At 40.4% G+C, this 19600-nt stretch overlaps 1 protein-coding gene across 1 annotated transcript; it reads left to right on the plus strand.

Moving 5' to 3' along the window:
* Positions 1–6602: 6602 nt before the first annotated feature.
* LOC116717304 (golgin subfamily A member 6-like protein 1) lies at positions 6603–19177 on the plus strand. Its single transcript, XM_032558573.1, has 5 exons — positions 6603–6668; positions 10256–10323; positions 14139–14234; positions 17419–18587; positions 19086–19177. The coding sequence occupies exons 2-5, from the start codon at positions 10257–10259 to the stop codon at positions 19086–19088; spliced, it is 1335 nt and encodes a 444-aa protein (XP_032414464.1). The 5' UTR covers positions 6603–6668; position 10256; the 3' UTR covers positions 19089–19177.
* Positions 19178–19600: the final 423 nt, after the last annotated feature.

Raw genomic sequence — 19600 nt, forward strand, 5'->3', positions numbered from 1 at the left:
TTGGGCACGGGAATATTAGGTCGGCGGCACGAATGAATGGAGCGGTGGTGTTGTTTGTTGAAAAGGTTGAGCAGGCTCAACAGTTGGTGGAGGCGGGCGTTTCCGTGAATGGGTTGTTTCTGCAAGTGTCGCCATTAACACTGCCAGCGACTAAAGTGACGCTGTCAAATGTGCCACCGTTCATCAGCGACGATTTCTTGGTTAAAGAGCTGTCGAGGCACGGTAAGGTGGTGTCACCATTAAGAAAAGTTCCTACGGGGTGCAAGTCACCTCTTTTAAAACACGTCGTCTCTCATAGAAGACAATTATTTATGATTTTAAATCGTAAAGACGAGGAGCTAAATCTAAGATTTCATGTTAAGGTAGATGAGTTTGATTATATGTTGTTTGCCACATCGTCTAACATGAAGTGCTTTGGTTGCGGTAAGGAGGGCCATATCGTAAAGATGTGTCCCGACAGGGCCGGGCCGGCCCCGCCGGCCTCGGCGAAGCAGCAACCCGCTGCTGCTAAGCAGGTGGGGGACCCACCTAGTGAGGCTGAAGCGGCGGAGGAACCCGCGGTGGCGAATGCGGAAGAGCCCGCTGCCGCTGCGGAGGAATCCGCTGCCAATGCGGAAGAGCCCGCTGAGGAAGAGCCTGCAGATGGTTTGGTTGAGGAGGTGTCGGTAGCGGACAGTGTGACGAGTGTGTGTGTGAGAAAGGATGGGGGCACGGTGGTGTGTGGTGAAGGGGTGAGTGGTGGTAATGGTGAAAGTGTGGATGGAGAGAATGTCGGTGTGCAGGTAGGACAGGAGGAGGAGGTGAAGGACAGAGAGGAGCATTTAGTGTGTGGGGATCAGGGAGGGATAGGTGAGGTGGAGGTAGGAGGACAGAATGAACGGAGGAACAGTGTAGAGTCGGTTTTGGGAACTGGATTGGAGGGAGAGACAGAGGAGGTGATGGAAGTGGAGGCTTCTGCCCCGGTGAAGAGGCGAAGCAAAAGGAGGAATGTGGTGGCTGCTGTACAGGCCAGCAGGCAGGTCAGCAAGCTGGCTGGAGAGAGGAGGGAGGTGTCGGACAGCAGCGACGCTGAGAGCTGGTTCTCTGACGCCAGCGAGGCGTCAATGACTCAAACAAGTAGTAAAGAACCAAGATACCCTGTCGAGTCTTACAGAACGTTTTTAAAACAAACTAAAGGGCTGAAAGGAGTAAAGATAGAAAGTTATTTTCCAGATCTGAGAATCTTTTACTCCTCTGCGAGACATCATATTAGGAACAACGAGGTATCGGGTTTTGAAAAGACGGAAATATTTAGATTAAAGAAAGCAATGTCAAAAGCGAGAAAACTTTTTTGAGTAAAAATGATGCACAGTGATTTTTTAGTATTTTTATTATTTTTTTTTTTATAGTCTTTTTGTGTGTTGGTTTTAGCTTCTTACCCAATATGGATTCTTTTAAAATCGCAACTTTGAATCTTAACGGGGCGAGGGAGGCTGAGAAGCGGGCTTTGATTTACCAAACGCTGAACCAAAAGAAAATCGATGTTATTTATTTACAGGAAACTCATAGCGATCATTTAATTGAGACGGACTGGGGCAGAGAGTGGAGGGGGGAGGTCATTTTAAGCCACGGCACCTCCCAGAGTGCAGGGGTGGGCTTCCTGTTCTCTAAGGCTTTCACCCCGAACTCCACAGAAGTAGAGCATGTCGTTCAAGGGAGGTGTCTTTTAGTTAAAGTAAAGTTTGATATTTTTAGTCTGGTTTTTATTAATATTTATGCTCCGACCACCAATGCAGAGAAAAAGCGTTTTTTTGAACAAATTGGGGAAAGGTTGGGTGATTGTGGGTCTGAGGATTATGTTTTTATAGGCGGGGATTTTAATTGTACGGAAAACGAGTTTTTAGATCGTAATCATGCAGAGCCGCATCCAGCGGCCCAACATGCTCTGCGGCAGCTGGTCTCGTCTCACGGCCTGGTGGACGTATGGAGGAGGATGCATGCAGGCTCCAGGCAGTACACATGGTCCCACATTAAGGAAAACCGAATCTCTTTAGCTCGACTTGATCGTTTTTATTGTTTTAAACACCATTTTAATGTGTTTAAAACATGCCAGATTTTACCGGTGGCTTTTACCGATCACTCTTTGCTTTTAGGTAGTGTTTTTATTAGAAACATTTTACCTAGGAGCGCTTACTGGCATTTTAACGCAGCTTTAACTTATGATCAGGGTTTTAAGGAGATTTTAGGTTATTTTTGGACTGGTTTTAGACAGAGAAAGGCTGATTTTACTTGTCTGAGACAGTGGTGGGACCATGGCAAAGTTCAAATAAAACTGCTGAGTCAGCAGCACACTCTCAATGTTACCCGTGACATTACCGGATCTATCAGAGATCTGGAGATGAACATTGTGGAATTAGAACGACTTAGTGAATCCACAGGAAATCGAGAGTATATTGAAGCTCTCAGATCAAAAAGGCTAGTTTTAGCAAACCTGCTGGAGAATAAAGTCCAAGGCGCTTTGGTCAGGTCCCGGGTCCAGAACATCACGGAGATGGATGCTCCCTCTAGCTTCTTTTTCAGCTTGGAGAGGAAGCACGGGCAGAGGAAGCAGATCCACTCTCTGCTGTCGGACACGGGGCAGCCACTGAGTGAACCAGTGCAGATCAGGAGGAGGGCTGTGGAGTTTTACCGTTCTCTGTTCCACAGCGAATATGAGGAGAACGAGGAACGTTTAGAGGAGTTCTGCTGTGAACTGCCTCAGGTCTCCGAAGAGACCAACACTGACCTGGAGCGCCCCCTGGGGATCCAGGAACTCCACACAGCCCTCCTCAGCATGCAGGGCCAGAAGTCCTCGGGCATTGACGGGCTCACGGTTGAGTTTTACAAGGCCTACTGGGATCTTCTGGCCCAAGATTTGCTCGACGTCTACAACGAGTGTCTGCACACTGGTTCACTCCCCTTGTCCTGCCGAAGGGCGGTCATCACCCTGCTGCCCAAGAAGGGGAACTTGCAGGAGATAAAGAACTGGCGCCCTGTGTCCCTCCTCTGCACCGACTATAAGATCCTCTCCAAGGCCCTGGCCACGAGGCTGGGGAAGGCTATGGAGCAGGTCATCCACCGGGATCAGACCTATTGCGTCCCCAGCAGGTCCATGGTAGATAACATCTACCTAATTCGGGATGTTTTGGAGGTCTCCGGTTCATTAGGTTTGCAAATTGGCTTGATTTCACTAGATCAAGAAAAGGCATTCGACCGCGTCGAACACGGCTTCCTCTGGGAAACCATGAGGAGGTTCGGGTTCGGCGAGGGTCTTATCGCCAAGATCCAGGCTCTGTACAGTGGCATTGAGAGTGTGCTGAAGATCAACGGTAGCCTGTGTGCTCCTTTTAGGGTGTGTAGAGGCGTTCGACAGGGCTGCGCGCTCTCGGGGATGCTCTACGCACTCTCCCTGGAACCCCTCCTCCGGAAAATACGCTCAAGTGTTTATGGTCTGGTTTTACCTGGTTTTAAAGACAATATGGTTTTATCTGCCTACGCTGACGATGTTGTTGTTTTTGTAAAAGATCAGCAAGATGTCACTGTTTTAACCAAGATCACTGAAAAGTTTTTTACTCTGTCTGCTGCGAGGGTGAACTGGGGAAAGAGTGCAGCACTGGCCGTCGGCGAGTGGTCTGCAGGGCTCCCAGTTCTCCCTCAGGGTCTTTTATGGAAAAAGGACGGTTTTAAATATCTTGGTGTGTTTTTAGGCAGTAAACATATTGTGAACAAGAACTGGGACGACATTGAGCAAAAAATAAAAAATAAACTGTCAAAATGGAAGTGGCTTCACCCACAAATGTCCTACCGGGGCAGAGTGTTGGTATTAAACAACCTTGTCGCTTCACAGATGTGGCACAAGCTCGCTGTTTTAGACCCACCGTCTGGCTTACTGGTAAAAATTCAGTCAGAGATGGTTGATTTTTTTTGGAATGGTCGACACTGGGTGCCACAGTCCGTTTTATTTTTACCGAGAGAGGAGGGGGGCCAGGGCCTTGTCCACCTGGCCAGTAGAACAGCTACCGTGCGTTTACAGTTCCTGCAAAAGTTTCTCACAAGATCTCCTGTATGGAAAGATGTGGCCAGCTGCATCCTCAGACGTGTGAATTCTATGGGGTTGGATGCTGCTCTGTTTTTAACTGATTTTAGTCTTTTAAAGTTAAAAGGGTTGCCTCAGTTTTATCAGAGTGTTTTTAAATCGTGTGCTTTTTTTAAAGTGCACAGATCAAAAACGTGTAATTCTCTGCATTGGCTTTTAGAGGAACCGTTGGTCTGTGGAGCAAAAATGGATGTCCGGGATAGCACCGTGCCGGGCCTTGCTGAGGTGCTGTCCAGGTCCGGGACGGTGACCGTGCGGCGGCTGGTGGAGGTGGCTGGACCGGACTTCAATAACATCCAGGAAGTCGGCCAGCTGCTTGGGGTTCGGTCCGCCAGACTGACACAGCGCTTCCTGGAGCTGATAAAGGGGCGGATGACGGCCGAGGAGAGGAGGCTGTTGCAGCTGTATGCCATGAAGGAGTGCCTGCCTGACTCAAAAGACATGTTCCCGGATGTGTCCCTGGTCCCAGATGTTGAGGAGGACAGTGGTCCCTTGCTGCATTTTACGGACTCGGGGGCAGACTTAAATAACAGCAGCGCAAAAGTGCTGTACAAATACTGTGTAAAGATCCTACACAAGAGAACTCTCTGCAAAAGACCCGTCAGCGTGTGGAGCGACAGACTCGGAGGACAAAAACCTCAATGGAGGACTTTATACAAGCCTCCAATCAAAAAACGGACTGGTGATCTGCAGTGGCGGATTTTGCACGGCGCTATCGCCACAAACTCGTTTTTATCGGTCATCAGTCCTGGGGTTTTAAACGAGTGTCCATTTTGCAGTTTGTCTGAGAGTGTGTTTCATGTTTTTACAGATTGTGTACGGTTAACTAGTTTTTTTAATTTTTTAATGAGCGTTTTTAGCCTTTTTGGCATGGTTTTTACCAATTCCCTTTTTATTAATGGTGTACATCACAGCCGATCCACAAGTTTTAAATCTCGTCTTTTAAATTATTTAATAGCCGAAGCCAAAATGGCTATTTATATAACTCGACGAGACAAAATGCAGGCTGGACCTCAACTCGACGCGGTGGCTCTGTGGAAGGTCAATATTAAGGCCAGGTTGAGATTAGAGTTTTGTTTCTACAGAGCCACCAGGAATCTGAGGGGTTTTTTAGAACTGTGGGGTTTTCATAATGTACTGTGCACCATTTCCGATCAGGGAGACCTAAAATATAATAAGCTGCTATTGTAACTATTTATTGGGTGTTTTAGTGTCCTTTGACCTGATCATGTAATGTTTTTATTGTTAAAATATTGTGCAATAAATGTTTTGTTAAAAATCAAAAAAAAAAAAAAAAATCTTCTTCTTCTTCTTCTTCTTCTTCTTCTTCTTCTTCTTCTTCGATGCTTATTGGCGGTTGGCAAACCACGAAATTGGTGCATTACCGCCACCGACTGGTATGAAATGTGGAACAGAATATCACTAAAAGAATATATTTCTGTTCATTCAATTTAGCGAAACATTATCTGATAACTTTTACTATTCGAGTTATTACTAAATAAGTCAATCAAACCTAGTTTAAGTTTAATTGTTTTTAAATTTTGAATCAATTGTTATTTTTCTAAGTGATGGAACATGTTCTATTGTCTCATCATCCCCACTGTTTCACTGAAACAAAGAGTGCTGTGTAGCCCAGTATCCCCAAATCTAAGGCGACAAGTAATTGTCTCTTCTCCTCGTCCTCCATTTACTTCTCATTTCTCTAGTTTTCTTTTGGATTTTATATAATATTCCTTCCTTTCTCCCATTGCATTTGCATTTTCTCCTCCATTTTAAGTTTTATTAAAAAAAATACTCTGTTTTTATAAAATGGAAATCTAAACCCACAGCTGAGTTTTTATCTGCCTCCCTTGAAGCTTCATCTGCCATTTTGTTCCCTTTGACACCATGATGATCTGGTGCCCATAAAATATCATTAGACATATCATATTCTGTAAACTGTTTCTTGAATTTCTTTTAAGACATTTGGTCTGTTTTCTGAATTGTTGTAGCTATTGCAATCTGACTAATGAACTGGAATCTGAACGATTTACTGATTCTAAATATTATTTCTTCAATTCACTGGCTGATAATATTTTGAGCATTTCTCATGTGTATCTGAAAGTTCATTAATCATTTTTCCTAACTTTGATTAAACTCTGGTAAATGAAAGCAACTCCAACACGAAGTTATAATTGATCATTTATTTATTTTGGTCTAAAAAGAAAAAAATCTCCAGAAGAAGCAGACGTTTTATTGGCATAATTGGTTAAAGTTAACAGAAGTAGTTAAACGCAGTAAAACGTGCGGAAGTCAGAAAATAATAAAGAAAAACAGAAATTTAATAAGTGAGAATACATTCTCACTGATTAAGAAAAACTGAGATATTTCGCTCTCTTAAATGAACGGTTACAAAATCCTTGACTGACATTCAGTTCCACAATCACCAGTTGGTGGCGTTAATGCACTAATTTCGTTGCCTGCCAACCGCTAATAACCGCCAAAGAAGAAGAAGAAGACGAAGTCAGCGTCGCAGCAAAACCATTACTGAAGACTCCGATTTCTGTTTTCACAGGTGGGTTAGATAGGTATCATTTTTAGAAGTGTTTTAAGTACAGGACATTGTTTTATTGATATCGATTCTATTTTGAGATATTTTTGTGCATTGGAAGTGACAGTTAACTGCCGTTAGCTTAAATGCTAACTACAACCAAGTGTTGCAAGAATGAAATGCAGGCTTTTCTGTGCATCGGACTGCAATATTCAGCGGCAAGTCGATGGAGCCATTAGGAATGAGTTGTGTCAGCCTTGGTCTTTTTGTGAGGTCTCTTTTAATGTCTTTGTTATAACTCCGTCAAGCCGAAGTGCAATAAACAACAACCAGAATGACGTTAATTGGGGCCTGCCCATAGCAATGCTTCGCAAGTCAGTACTGCTCTCCTTATGCATTGCATGGCAGGCCCCTATTGTTCTACACCTAATAGAACGCCTCTTTATTCTTTATTTTTCTTCCGTGACCGTTAATGCGGCTCGTACCGCTGGTGCCCAGCCACAAATGAGGTATCAAAACGTGCGGAAAATTCACGCCATTGGAGCTTTTACCTTTTTTGGGATTCGGGGTTACCATGGCGATATAATTAGCAAAAAACGAACACCCCCCCCCCCCCCCCCCCCCCCACCATTATAAGTCAATGAAGCGAGGACAGAAAAATCCCAAAAATACCCTATTTTTGAGGATTTTCTGTGTAGTCACGAATTCACGTAGAAATGCCATTCAAATTTCATTTTGTAGATACGTCCGTGATCTCTTCTAAAGTGAAGACGGCTCGTCGATACCAAGTACGGTTTGTCCACAGTTTGTCTCTAAGCGACCCAAAGTTTTTGATTTTTCAAAAAATTAGAGTGTAACTGACACCAACTGCCGCTCCGCTAGAGTGAGAAATGGAGTGCCATTTTGACCCCAAATCATTTTTTAACTCGCCCTCACGCCCACAAATATCGCACGATTGGTATCAAACTCGGTCCTGACATTGATACGCATGCCTGCTCCGGTAAAATGTTTTCGAAATTTATCTAGACCGTACGGTTTTCTGTCACGGTGCTTCAGAGCAAAGTCATGCGACAGGATTTTCTGTCGCTCTCTCAGGCTCTCTCCCATGTATTTCCATATATTTCTCAAAGAATTCAGGCCTCGGCACACAATTTCTTTCTCTCCTCGCTGTTAATGCTGTGAGTGAGGTAGAGATATGAATCGCGGGACTATCGGAGACGACACATAGCCCTCTCATACGCTTCAAACGGTTTTCGAATATGTATTACGGTTCCCGAACTGGAAGGAGTTGTTCCGAATGCTTTTTTTGGGTCAAACTGGCTGGCTCAAACAGAGAATTGTCTGCCCCTGCATGTCTCACTCACAGCTGACAGTTGGCAGAGAGAATTATTTACCATAGCAACGGAACTCAGGAGGCTATTGGCTGCTGGTTAGGACTACAAATACGCATCACTGTAGTTCTAACTATAGTGGAAGACTCAGTTGAAACAGATCAGGACTGAACTGGCCTTTAGAACTACTTGCTGCTATGGGCTGTATATAACTGATTTAACTCAGTTACTGTTACACATGGGATTAGTTTGGAACTTTAAAATGAAGCATACTGAAAATTTCAAAATAAAAGCCTTGAATATTTTTACATCATGTAATTGCTCTTTTGAGCATTATATAACTGATTTAATCCAATGACTGTTATACATGGGATTAGTTTGGCCCTTTGAAATGAAGCTTAACAAAAATTTCAAAATAAAAGCCTCAATATCCCCCTCAGGTTAATGCACCGCCATAGGCGATGTAATAATATTAGCATGCATTACATTTTTCTCTCAGGTTAGGGAACTGCCTTGCGCAGTAAGGCATTTCATTAGCATTAGCATTTTAGCTTAAATAAGCTATTAGCTATTTATTTTACTTATTAGCCATGTTTAGTATACTGAATGGAATAAGTGAATTATAGAAAACATCCTAGTGATGTCCCACATGCTACTGACAGCAATCACGCTAACATTAGCATTTTTGCTAATTTTAGCTGATACACTTACTTTATCATACTGAATGGTGCAAGTACATGTTAGTCAACATTCTTGTCATTGTCCTCATATGATTGCAGCTTTCTTTAGCATTGATGCTAATTTCTAGCATCAGAACGCTGGGTCTAAACCGACGGGCACACTTTGGCAGGCCCCGGTTAAATTTCTTCAGGAATTTTCTAGTTAACATTTATTGTTACACAAAGAGGGTTTCCCGTTAACTTTATCCATTCGTTGTCAATCCAATAATGTTCAACCTGAATTTAAACACCACTTCAGGCGGACAAACCCGCATAAACCACTACAATGTTCACTGCAAACTTAAGATGCACTTGATTCACTGCAAAATGATCACATGCAATCCAAACTCAAGCTCATACCAAACAGGATCAAGTTTCAGATATTTAAGATTATCAGCGACATGGGATATAAATATTCAGGGAAGTGACCCAAAAACAAACGGAGGACAAAACAAACAAAATAAATGAAAAGTTGTGAGCCCGCCCTCACAAACACTAAGGTGAGACAAACAATCCAAAACTTTGTGGACTAACAAAAAAGACAATCAAACTCTAAAGGACAGCAGGAAGCAGTGATAAAACTGTAAAAACAAAAATACAAAAATTACTAAATGCTTATTAAATCACTTTAATCAAATCAATCTAAAACACATTAAAACACTGCATACCTGCATCGCATAAACCAGCACTCTAAAGCAGCATCAGAGCCAGGGATTTAAAATGGCTCAACAGCCTGATAAAGAAGGCTGGTTCTGTTCTGAGGACGACTATGGAACCTCTGGAGATGATTATGCAAAGAAAAATGTTCATAAAACAATAAAATTATGGAGAACCCTGACAATACACAACCTCTTCGTGGGAAGAGGCTATTTTTCCCAAGACAGTCTCATGAAGAGTATCTTCAGTCAGAGACGTCTTCAGATGTGCTGTAATACAGACTGCTACAAGAGATCTTTCCATCACTACAATAACTCTTTGAAGAATCTGAATTAATATGAGTTATAACATTCAATTTCCCTTTAGGATCAATAAAGTATTTTTGAATTTGGATGTCTTTTGCAAAACCTTCCAGCACTGCCCTATTTGTCCTTTTATAGCAATGATAACTTAGTCATTTTTTTTTTCTTTCTTTTTCTATGCTGGTAGGACAAAGGTAATGTTTTACAACTGGTCTGATCACCAAATGAGTTGATTTATTAAATATTCTTGTACAAGTGCAGATACTGTAAAACATATTCATCAGCTCTTGTGGTATGAATAGATGTATATGAATTAGATTATATTTTATAACGAAGGAAAGGAGAATTGCAGAAATGTTTATGAGACAGAGTGAGAGCTCGCTTCTTGGCATGAAAGGTTTGTTACAGAAGCAGACTTGTTTTCCAAAACTGTTTGAGTAAGGAAATAACCCACAGAGCAGCGATAGAGATGCTGCATCACACCCTGACGATTTTTAAAAAGAGGAAGAAGAACCCGCCTGCTTTCCATGAGCTACAGCTGAAATCGCTCAATCAGCTGTTGGACATTTTATAATATCTAAATCTTTATTTTTCCTGTAAAGGATGGAGAACAACAGGGATGAAGACTCTTCTACAGTCAATGTCAACAATACCAAACATCCTCTTAATAGTAAGTATATATTTTATAAGGATTAAAAACTAACAATACTACCCAAAAGCATTTCATACATTTTATTCCCTCTGTAGAAAGTTACAGTTTCTTAACACGGGCTGTAACAGGAGTTGTTTTTATGTCACATGTAAACCTGAAGCCTTAATCTTTTTGTATCATCTGAGAAATCTCTGCAAGCCAATTTTAGTTGTATAGTACATTTCAGCAATGGACTAAATGAATAATGTTTAATTTATTGTTGTAAATAATTCCAAGTAAACTCAAAACAAAAATGTTTTTAACCTTGATTGTGAAGAACTCGTTGTTAAATAATTTTTCTAGTTTTCTGGAAATTTATTCCATATTAGTGAAGAATAAAAACTCGAAGCTACCTCTCCATGTGTGGTTCTGATTCCGGAGATGCAGAGTAGACTTTAACCTAAATCAATCAATCAATCAAATTATATTTGTATAACACATTTCAGCAGCAAGGCATTTCAAAGTGCTTTACATCATTACAAACACAGAAACACAGTGCAACGTAGAATCAATAATCAAAACACAGCTGTTACGACTGGCTCAAGGTCATAACAGTAACGGGAGACCATGCAGGGATTAAAGTGCATAAAAAGGAATGTTTATTAACACAAACAACAATGGATTGAGGATGTCAGTATCAGTGGTGTAATGCAAATGCTTGGATGTGGTGTATGAGTGCATATGGAATTGTTGAAGTGCAAAAACAAAGACAAACTCAAATGTGCAATAGGAGGGGAGCTGAGGCCTGGCAACAAAACACCGCAAGCATCAAGGCAGAGTGGACGCTGAAGGCGACCCAGAAGGTGGAGACAGCCCGGTTTAAATGCTCTGTGCTCCAAATGAATAAAATCAGCAGCACCTGTAAAGGGGAGGAGCACAAAGACAGACAACAAGACACCTGCAACCCAGCCATTAAGGCCCAGGGCCGTAACAACAGCATTAAGTCAAGTTCCATCAATAAATTTGTAATTGATTACGTTTCAAATACAATCCTAAACAGGTGGGTTTTTAGTTGAGATTTAAAGGAAGTCAGTGTTTCAGCTGTTTTACAGTTTTCTGGAAGTTTGTTCCAAATTTGTGGTGCATAGATGCTGAAGGCTGCTTCTCCTCGTTTGGTTCTGGTTCTGGGGATGCAGAGCAGAACCTGAGAGGTCTGGAAGGTTGATACAACAACAGCAGATCTTTAATGTATTGTGGTGCTAAGCCGTTCAGTGATTTATAAACTAACAACAGTATTTTAAAGTCTATTCTTTGAGCTACAGGGAGCCAGTGGAGGGACTTTAAAACTGGTGTTATGTGCTCTATCTTCCTGGTTTTAGTGAGAACGCGAGCAGCAGCATTCTGGATCAGCTGCAGCTGTTTGATTGATTTGTTGGACAGACCTGTGAAGACGCTGTTGCAATAATCAATACGACTGAAGATGAAGGCATGGATGAGTTTCTCTAGATCTGGCTGAGACATTAGTCCTTTAATCCTGGAAATGTTCTTCAGGTGATAGAAGGCCGACTTTGTAACTGTCTTTATGTGGCTCTGGAGGTTCAGGTCAGAGTCCATCACTACTCCCAGGTTTCGGGCTGATCGCTGGTTTTTAGTTGTAATAACTGAAGCTGTGCATTGACTCTAGATCTTTCCTCTTTAGGTCCAAAAATAATAAAGACCAGGGGCCACATGTATAAAGTGTGCATACACACTAAAATGTGCGGCACCATATTTTATTCACTAGTCAGTATGTATAAAATTAAAAGTGTCATGAAAGTTTGTGTAAATATACACAAGCTTAAATATTTAAATACTGTTTTACTGATTGCACATGTTTCTGTTGTCGCAGAATACTGCATTGTACTTGCAAGTATTCTGCATGATTTTGCCTACATTAGGTGATTTTATGGTTCTATTTTGAAAGATCACATAGCATTTATGCCTCAAACGAAATATTAACAGCCAATCCACGTGATCGGTATCGGAATTGGCAGAAAAAAATGTGATTGGAGCACCCCTAGTATATTATGATAAATGGCATGAAAGGCTTTTTAACTTTATGCATGCCGCACTTTTCAAACACTTGTGGACATGAGGTCCCGGGATATCGGCATGGAAAGAGGATAACTTTTGTTCTTCAATGCCTCAAGACTGTATTGATTGTGAAGCCTGTATGTCAAAAGCCGTACGAGGATTTCGCTCAGATTCATTATGTGTAAAAAAGACAAAATGGTGGTTTTGATTCAAAATGGTGGTTTTGATTCAAAATGGCCGACTTCCTGTGGGATTTGGGCCATGGTTCCAGGAGACTTTTAGGTTCGCCATTACAAGATACACACGTGTTCTGAATTATGTAAATCTTGGTAAAAGTATGGCTTTTACCATTGTGGCAGATTTTTTTGGGTGCTTTGGAGAAATTAGACAATACCCACCAAATATTATGATGGATTTCTGTTGGAGGTTGGACTAAGACTAATCATGGTGAGTTTGGTGCAGCTATCCTGAAATATGTTCAAGTTAGAGCCAAACTTATGTCAACGGCATGACCTCTGTCTTTGTCACACCAACTTGTAACCAACTTGTTATTTGTCAAATGACACAAGATCATATTTTTTAGGTCAAGGGCATTCGAGGGGTGCCAAAGAAAAAAAAGTGATTTCCTGCAGTACAGTGTGAACCACAGTATAACCAATAGTCACGCTTTTGGAGGTGCGTATTGAGTGTGCCATGAGAATGATATATCTTTGGGAACAAAGAATTATGCTCGATGTTCATTTACATCTCACTCATGCTGCCCGGCGTGTGGCTCTGTGTCTGCGTTGATGAAGTTCATGTATGTGGTCCCGGTTAGCCGGTGCATTAATGACCCAGTGGTTTGGGCCTGTGGTTCAGGCCATGGAGGAAATATAGTCATGCAGCAAGCTGGTTTTACTTTTTTTTTAAATTTTATTGTTGTATTGTTTCACTGCAATAACATCAAACTCCTCCATATCAAATGCTTTGTCTACTTATAGTCGGCAGAGTTGAGTCGCGCGGCCATAAAGGTTGGGCAACCAAAACAGTCTCTGTGGCGCTTATTAATTTAAAATCTTTTAATTTATCTATGCTGAAGCCATTAAGTCAAATGTAACCCCATTGATATTCTCAATAAGCAGATGTTAAATTTCTGTCTGTGGTCTGTGTTAAAATGTCAGCACTTATGGGGCTCCTAAATGCCTGGAGGGACTTAAGCACCTGCTGACTTTATTTGGATTTAACAGAAGTGCAAATACTTTATATTTATTTTAATTGTATTTTTTTGATTTGTTGTGTCTGAGACTCTATAGTTGTTGGTCTAAATAGCATTTCCCCTAACATATATAATTATCCAGTAATAATTTTACATTTCCTCTCAACTTATCTTTTAATACAAAAACACGGTGAACCGCCTCGGCGCCCCGACGACCGGGCTTAGCAAGTTTCCTGAGGGAAATCCCAGCAACCTGCATCACTCATGCCAAGTTTGATGCCAGTTGACCTTTTTTTGTGAAAGTTATAGGGTTTCGTTTGTTTTGGCGAGTAGACCATGTTCGGTTAAAGTTCAGTTTGGTTAAAGTTTGAAAAGACTTTTGTTAATTTATGAATAACTGAACTTAATGATGGAACTTGACAAAATGTAAAATCTGTTACTGGTTTCACAATTGGTCACAGCATGATGTGTTTATGACGGCTTCACGATGTAAACCACTTTTAACTTCCTCCTTGCTGAAATGTGCTGTACAAATAAACTTGATTGATTGATCAATAATGATATTGATTCCATTTTTTTCTTTCAGCTGAGGAAGTGGAAGCAACAACAGTCCAGCACTCTTTTCTGTTGTTGGTGTGTTTGGGGGTGTTAAGTGTCGTGCTGGCTGCAAAAGTCGTCTACAGTAAGTTTCATTTCAACAGAATACATTTTAAGTAGCTTCCTTTATGTCAAGTTTTTACAGGTTTAGAGACGATTTAGAGCAAACTTTCAGACTGAGGACCACTTTACACATTTAACAAACACTCATGGACCACCAAACTTGAAAATGACCCACATTTCAAGTTGACAACACAACTTGAAATGAAAATATTAGTGTCTTATTGTCATAACAATAATAGACTTATTGTTATTTTCTCTGTTCATTCTAATGAGAAGAGTGGTGTTGTTTTGTAAATGTGACTGGTCACAGCAAAACAATGAACCAGTCTACCTGTTGTGACTTGTTTATAGAGTCTGAAAGTGTGGATTCTAAGCTTTGCAATAATCTCAAACACATAGTCAAAGAAGTTGTGTGTATTAATAGCGTTTTAGAGATATTTGTAATTTAGAATCACAATAAAAGAAAAATGAACTTGAATTGCTTTGGCAGAAACAAAAATCTTTATCTGCACCATTAAGTCTAAAAATGTTCCACTAATTTCTATCAATTGTATTTATATACTGGTTTAATCTTTTTTTTCTTTTTTTTACCCCTCCAGGGGGTCTTTTGTGGGCTCTAGTGTCCCTTATATGAAAGTAGGCTGACAGGAAACGGGGAAGCAGAGGGGGAAGACATGCGGCAAATATCGTCGGGTCCAGGAGTCGAACCTGCGACGGCCGCGTCGAGGACTGAAGGCCTCCAAATATGGGTCGCGCTAACCACTACGCCACAACGGCACGCCCTGGTTTAATCATTTTTAATTAAACAAACAAACAGCTGACGTGTGAGCACAGCATTATGAGCAAACAAAGTGGTAAAAAACTAAGACTAATTGAGACTGGAGTCTTACCATTCAGCAAACAGAAAAGAGGAGGTTAACAAATAATTTAGCTCTGTATAATGTTTGCACATGTTCTCTCTAACCTACTGATTGTTTAATTTGAAAACCTGTTGGAAATAAATAAAGTGAATCTAATCAAAGAGCCATTCAAATGAATCGTATCACTCATGATCAGTACTCTCTCAGCAGGTATGATGGCACACCAGGTGAATGGCATGATGAGTGAAGATGGTGAGCGCCAATAAAAACAGGAAGCAAACTAATAACAAGACAGAACCTAAACAGGACATAACAATAAACTTAATCAAAGAGAACTAAACGGAAATGCACGAAGAACAAAATGCATTTAGGTTTGGAAAAAATAAAAAAACATTCTAATTTCTGTCCTGGATTGATAGATTGTTGGGTGTTTTTGTGGTGGTATAAAATTTAGTATTTAAATAAATCCTGTTCTGAATAAACTAAGAAACTAAACTAAATACAGAGGAATAAATCTATATGACAAGGCCTTTCGAGTAAAAATTAATACAGAGGACTATATGGCAAGAACAAACAGACACTGTTTTCAGATAAAAGGTAATGTTGAAGTGCCATGGGTTTGTTGAGACCATATTTGGTACTAAGAAGACATATATTTTACCAAACATAACAGTAAGGAACACATCACTTATTTATGTTTTTTTATTAGATTTTATTTTATATAATTATTTCTTCAATATTGTTTTTCATGTCAGTGTTAATGCCATGATGCTGTTTAGTGACTCCATGACACTTTCAATTTGACTCATTAAGATTTGATTAAGATCCAGCTTTGCTCTTAATCAGAGCAAGATGCCACAGAGCTGGTTAATCTACTATTATAGATTAATAGCGTTACTGTAAAACCATTATCTATAAATCTTTAGACAGGTCTATTAAAAAATACCATCCATGTTTCTGTCCCATATTTGTGTGGCATTAAAAGGATCTGGAACTTTTGTTTTTCTACTGAAAGCTCTGGTTTGCACAGTAAATGCCATGTGGGTGAAATTTTATAGATGATACTCTGATATCCCATTCTCCTGAAGGCAGCACAGAGCTGCACCACCAGATATAAACACTGAAGATAAGAAGAGCTACGACTGATATCGTTTCTGTTCTATCCGTGTTTTAATGTTGCAGAGCACAGTGTTTTCACAAATAGTTCAAAGTTTAAAGTGGTATTGTTGTACATCTTTTATCTGGCCATTTTGTGCAAAGTTTAGCAATTAACATCAGAAAAAGATTTTTTTTCCCACTCTGACTGCTGATAGGCCTACCGATTTTAAATTGAATGTCCATTGCATTCTTCTTACATACCTTTAAAAATTATTTCTATTCACATGGCTTTTTTGTTCGTTGGAAACAAATAATTCAGTAATCTGTTTCTCTTTTAAGGCTAAATAAAGAAACAACAATACAAATCAAGACAGCAACAATAATGATAGTAATATTAATCATAAAATAATATTCAGTGCAAGTAGCCTACATCACTGCGCTACAGCAACCTCTCTCTCCAGAACCAGCTGTCTGACAAGCATATTTTTCTTTTTATATGGGGCATGTTATATAAGAAACCCTGTAATATGTGCAGAACCTGGCAGAAATTCTGTCATAGAGCTTTTTAAAACCCATGTGTCCTGCCCAGGGAACACCGTGACCCAACTTTAGCACTTGTCCCCTTAGAGCTTGAGGCCCCACCAGTTTCTCAGATCCCGTTTTCCCACACTGAAGATGAAGTAACCCATCTGTAAGGATATAACCTTACCCATCAAGATGATTAACGATTTCTCCATCTGTGATTGAAATTGCTTGATCAAAAACACCCATCAGTGAGTCATCATGCTGTTGTAGCCTCTTGAAGTGACCCTGTGAATCCACAATGTCCCCATCAAAATCTGGCAGTCCTTGTGATGTTTGTCTAACTGTGCCTGCCATTTTATAAAGCCGTCTTTGTTGTTTGCTTTTTCTCACTTTATCTAAGCTCTCAGCAGGAATATCCTAGATAAAGAAGGGCTTAAAGACAAGTTGTTCCACATACTAGGAGCAGTAACAGCTAAAGCCCGGTCTCAACACATATGGACTCAAGGGTTTCAATCAATGGACCTTATTGCTGCAAGGCAACAGTGCCATCACAATGCAACCCCCAACAATAAACAAGTTAATCAAATATTACAGTTTACTGTCCTTTAGTTCTACCCTAAGAATACTGTCTGATATCCTTGAAAAGGACTGAGAAACTGAAAATGTTAATGCTTCTCTGATAAAGATAGTTTGAATGACTGACTAATTTGTGTGTTTTTATAGTGAGTATGATGACAACCAAGCAGCATGAAAATATCAGCAGCCTTACAACTGAAAAACATCAACTGGTAGAGCTACAAAAGGTTATGGAGAACCAGATCGAGGACCTGGACCGAGAGAGAAACGTGTTCTGGATAAAAGAAGAATTTTACGAAATCAGAAGGAAACTTAACCTACACAGACAGAAGCTGGCCAGAGACTTAGCACAGATTAGCCAAGACAGAGAGAAGCTGAACCAAGAAAGACAGGAGCTGACCCAAGACTTACAGGACCTGACTGAAGACAGAGAGAAGCTGAACCAAGACAGAGAGAAGCTGACCCGAGAGGGAGAAAAGCTGAGCCGAGACAGAGAAAAGCTGAGACAAGACACAGAGGAGCTGAGCCTAGAAGGGGAGGAGCTGAGTCGAAATAGAAAGGAGCTTAGCAAAGCAGAAGAGGAACTGAACAAAGAGAAAGAGGACCTGGCCCAAAATACAGAAAATCTGAACAAAGAGAAAGGTGTTCTGAACAAAGAGAAAGGTGTTCTGAACAGAGAGAGAGAGAAAGTGAGGCGTGATACAGAGAAAGTGAGGAAAGAAAGGGAGAAGCTGAAACGAGAGCAAGAGGACCATACGAAAATATGGGACCTGGTAAAAGATAAAAAGAAATTGGAAAAGAAGAGAGAGGAGCTGAGGGAAAGCAGAAAGGAGATGAACAACCAGACAAAGGAGCTAAGGAAAGAAAAGGAGGAGTATTACAAAGAGATACAACTACTAAGGAAAAGGAAAGAGGAGCTGAGGAAAAAGATGGAGGAGCTGAGGAAAAAGATGGGGGAGATGAGGAAAATGAAAGAGGAGCTGAGCAAACAGAAAAAGGAGCTGATAAAAGAGAACGAGGAGCTGAGGAAAAATGAAGATTGGCTGTCCAAAATGAAAGATGAGCTGATAAAAGAGAAAGAGAGGCTGAGCAAAAAGAAAGCGGAGCTGAGCAAAAAGAAAGAGGAGCTGGGCAAAGAGAAAGCGGAGCTGATCAAAAAGAAAGAGGGGCTGAGCAAAGAGAAAGAAGAGCTGGACAACATGAAAGCAGAGATTATCAAAAAGAAAGAACAGATGAACAAAAAGAAAATGAAACTGGACACAGAGAAAGAGGAGCTGAACAACCTGACAAAAGAGCTGAACAAAGAGCAAGAGAAGGTGAACACAGAGCGTGAGAAGCTGAGAGCATTGATAAATCAGGAAGTGGAACGATGCATAGAGAGAGACGCCCTGGGAACCTTCAAGACTGATCTCTGGAAGTATAGAGTCTTTCCAACTGATGAATTCTGTCCTGCATATAGTAATTATATTTCTACATGATCTCTGAAACTCTTTATTTTAATTTTTGAAATATTCTGTTATAAATTGTTTTTCAAGACACAGCTGACTATTATTATCACAAGTAGAGTGCTGAAGGTCACTTTTCACAAAGTGAGCCAGTAAAATTGACTCATTAGCAACAGGTTAACAGCCAAGTTTTGATTTCAGAGAATATTTCTGACTAAAATGATATCGTAATTTAATTACCTTCCAATATTTATCTGCACTCTACCTTTAAAAGCTTTGAGTAATTTTGACAACTGAAATATTAAACGACATAGATATATATATATATATATAAAAATTCACTTTATTCTGCTCTTTCCCCTTGTCTAGTGAAACCATCATGTCTGGATTGCAGGAATGGATGGATTTTCTTCAAGGGACACTGCTACTTTATTTCTCGTGGAGGTAAAGAACATTGGAAGACTTGGGATGAAAGTCGAGATTTCTGTCAGGATCGTGGTGCAGACTTACTTACAGTTGATAATATGGAAGAGCAGGTAAAATATAATGTCACCTCTACTCTTGATGTTTAAAGCTAATCTGCAAGTTTATGGAAGATTGAAATGTTGACAATTGGAATCACACGTACTAGATGAATCAATATCACCTCATTTTTTAAGACACAATAGAAAACATAAAAGAGGAAGAGACATTGCCTCAATACATAAGAACTTCTTAAATAAAAAAAAGAAAAGAAATACTTTTAGGTCATTTTAACTCTTTTGAATGTCTGGCAATTGAGGTAAAAGGCCATAAATGAACTCAGATACTAACTCAATCCAAAACCCCAACGTGGGTAACTTCCTTGACTTTAATGAGCTTTTATCTCTTACATTCACCAATTA

Source organism: Xiphophorus hellerii, chromosome 3, assembly GCF_003331165.1.
Source record: "Xiphophorus hellerii strain 12219 chromosome 3, Xiphophorus_hellerii-4.1, whole genome shotgun sequence".
Taxonomy (NCBI): Eukaryota; Metazoa; Chordata; class Actinopteri; order Cyprinodontiformes; family Poeciliidae; genus Xiphophorus; species Xiphophorus hellerii.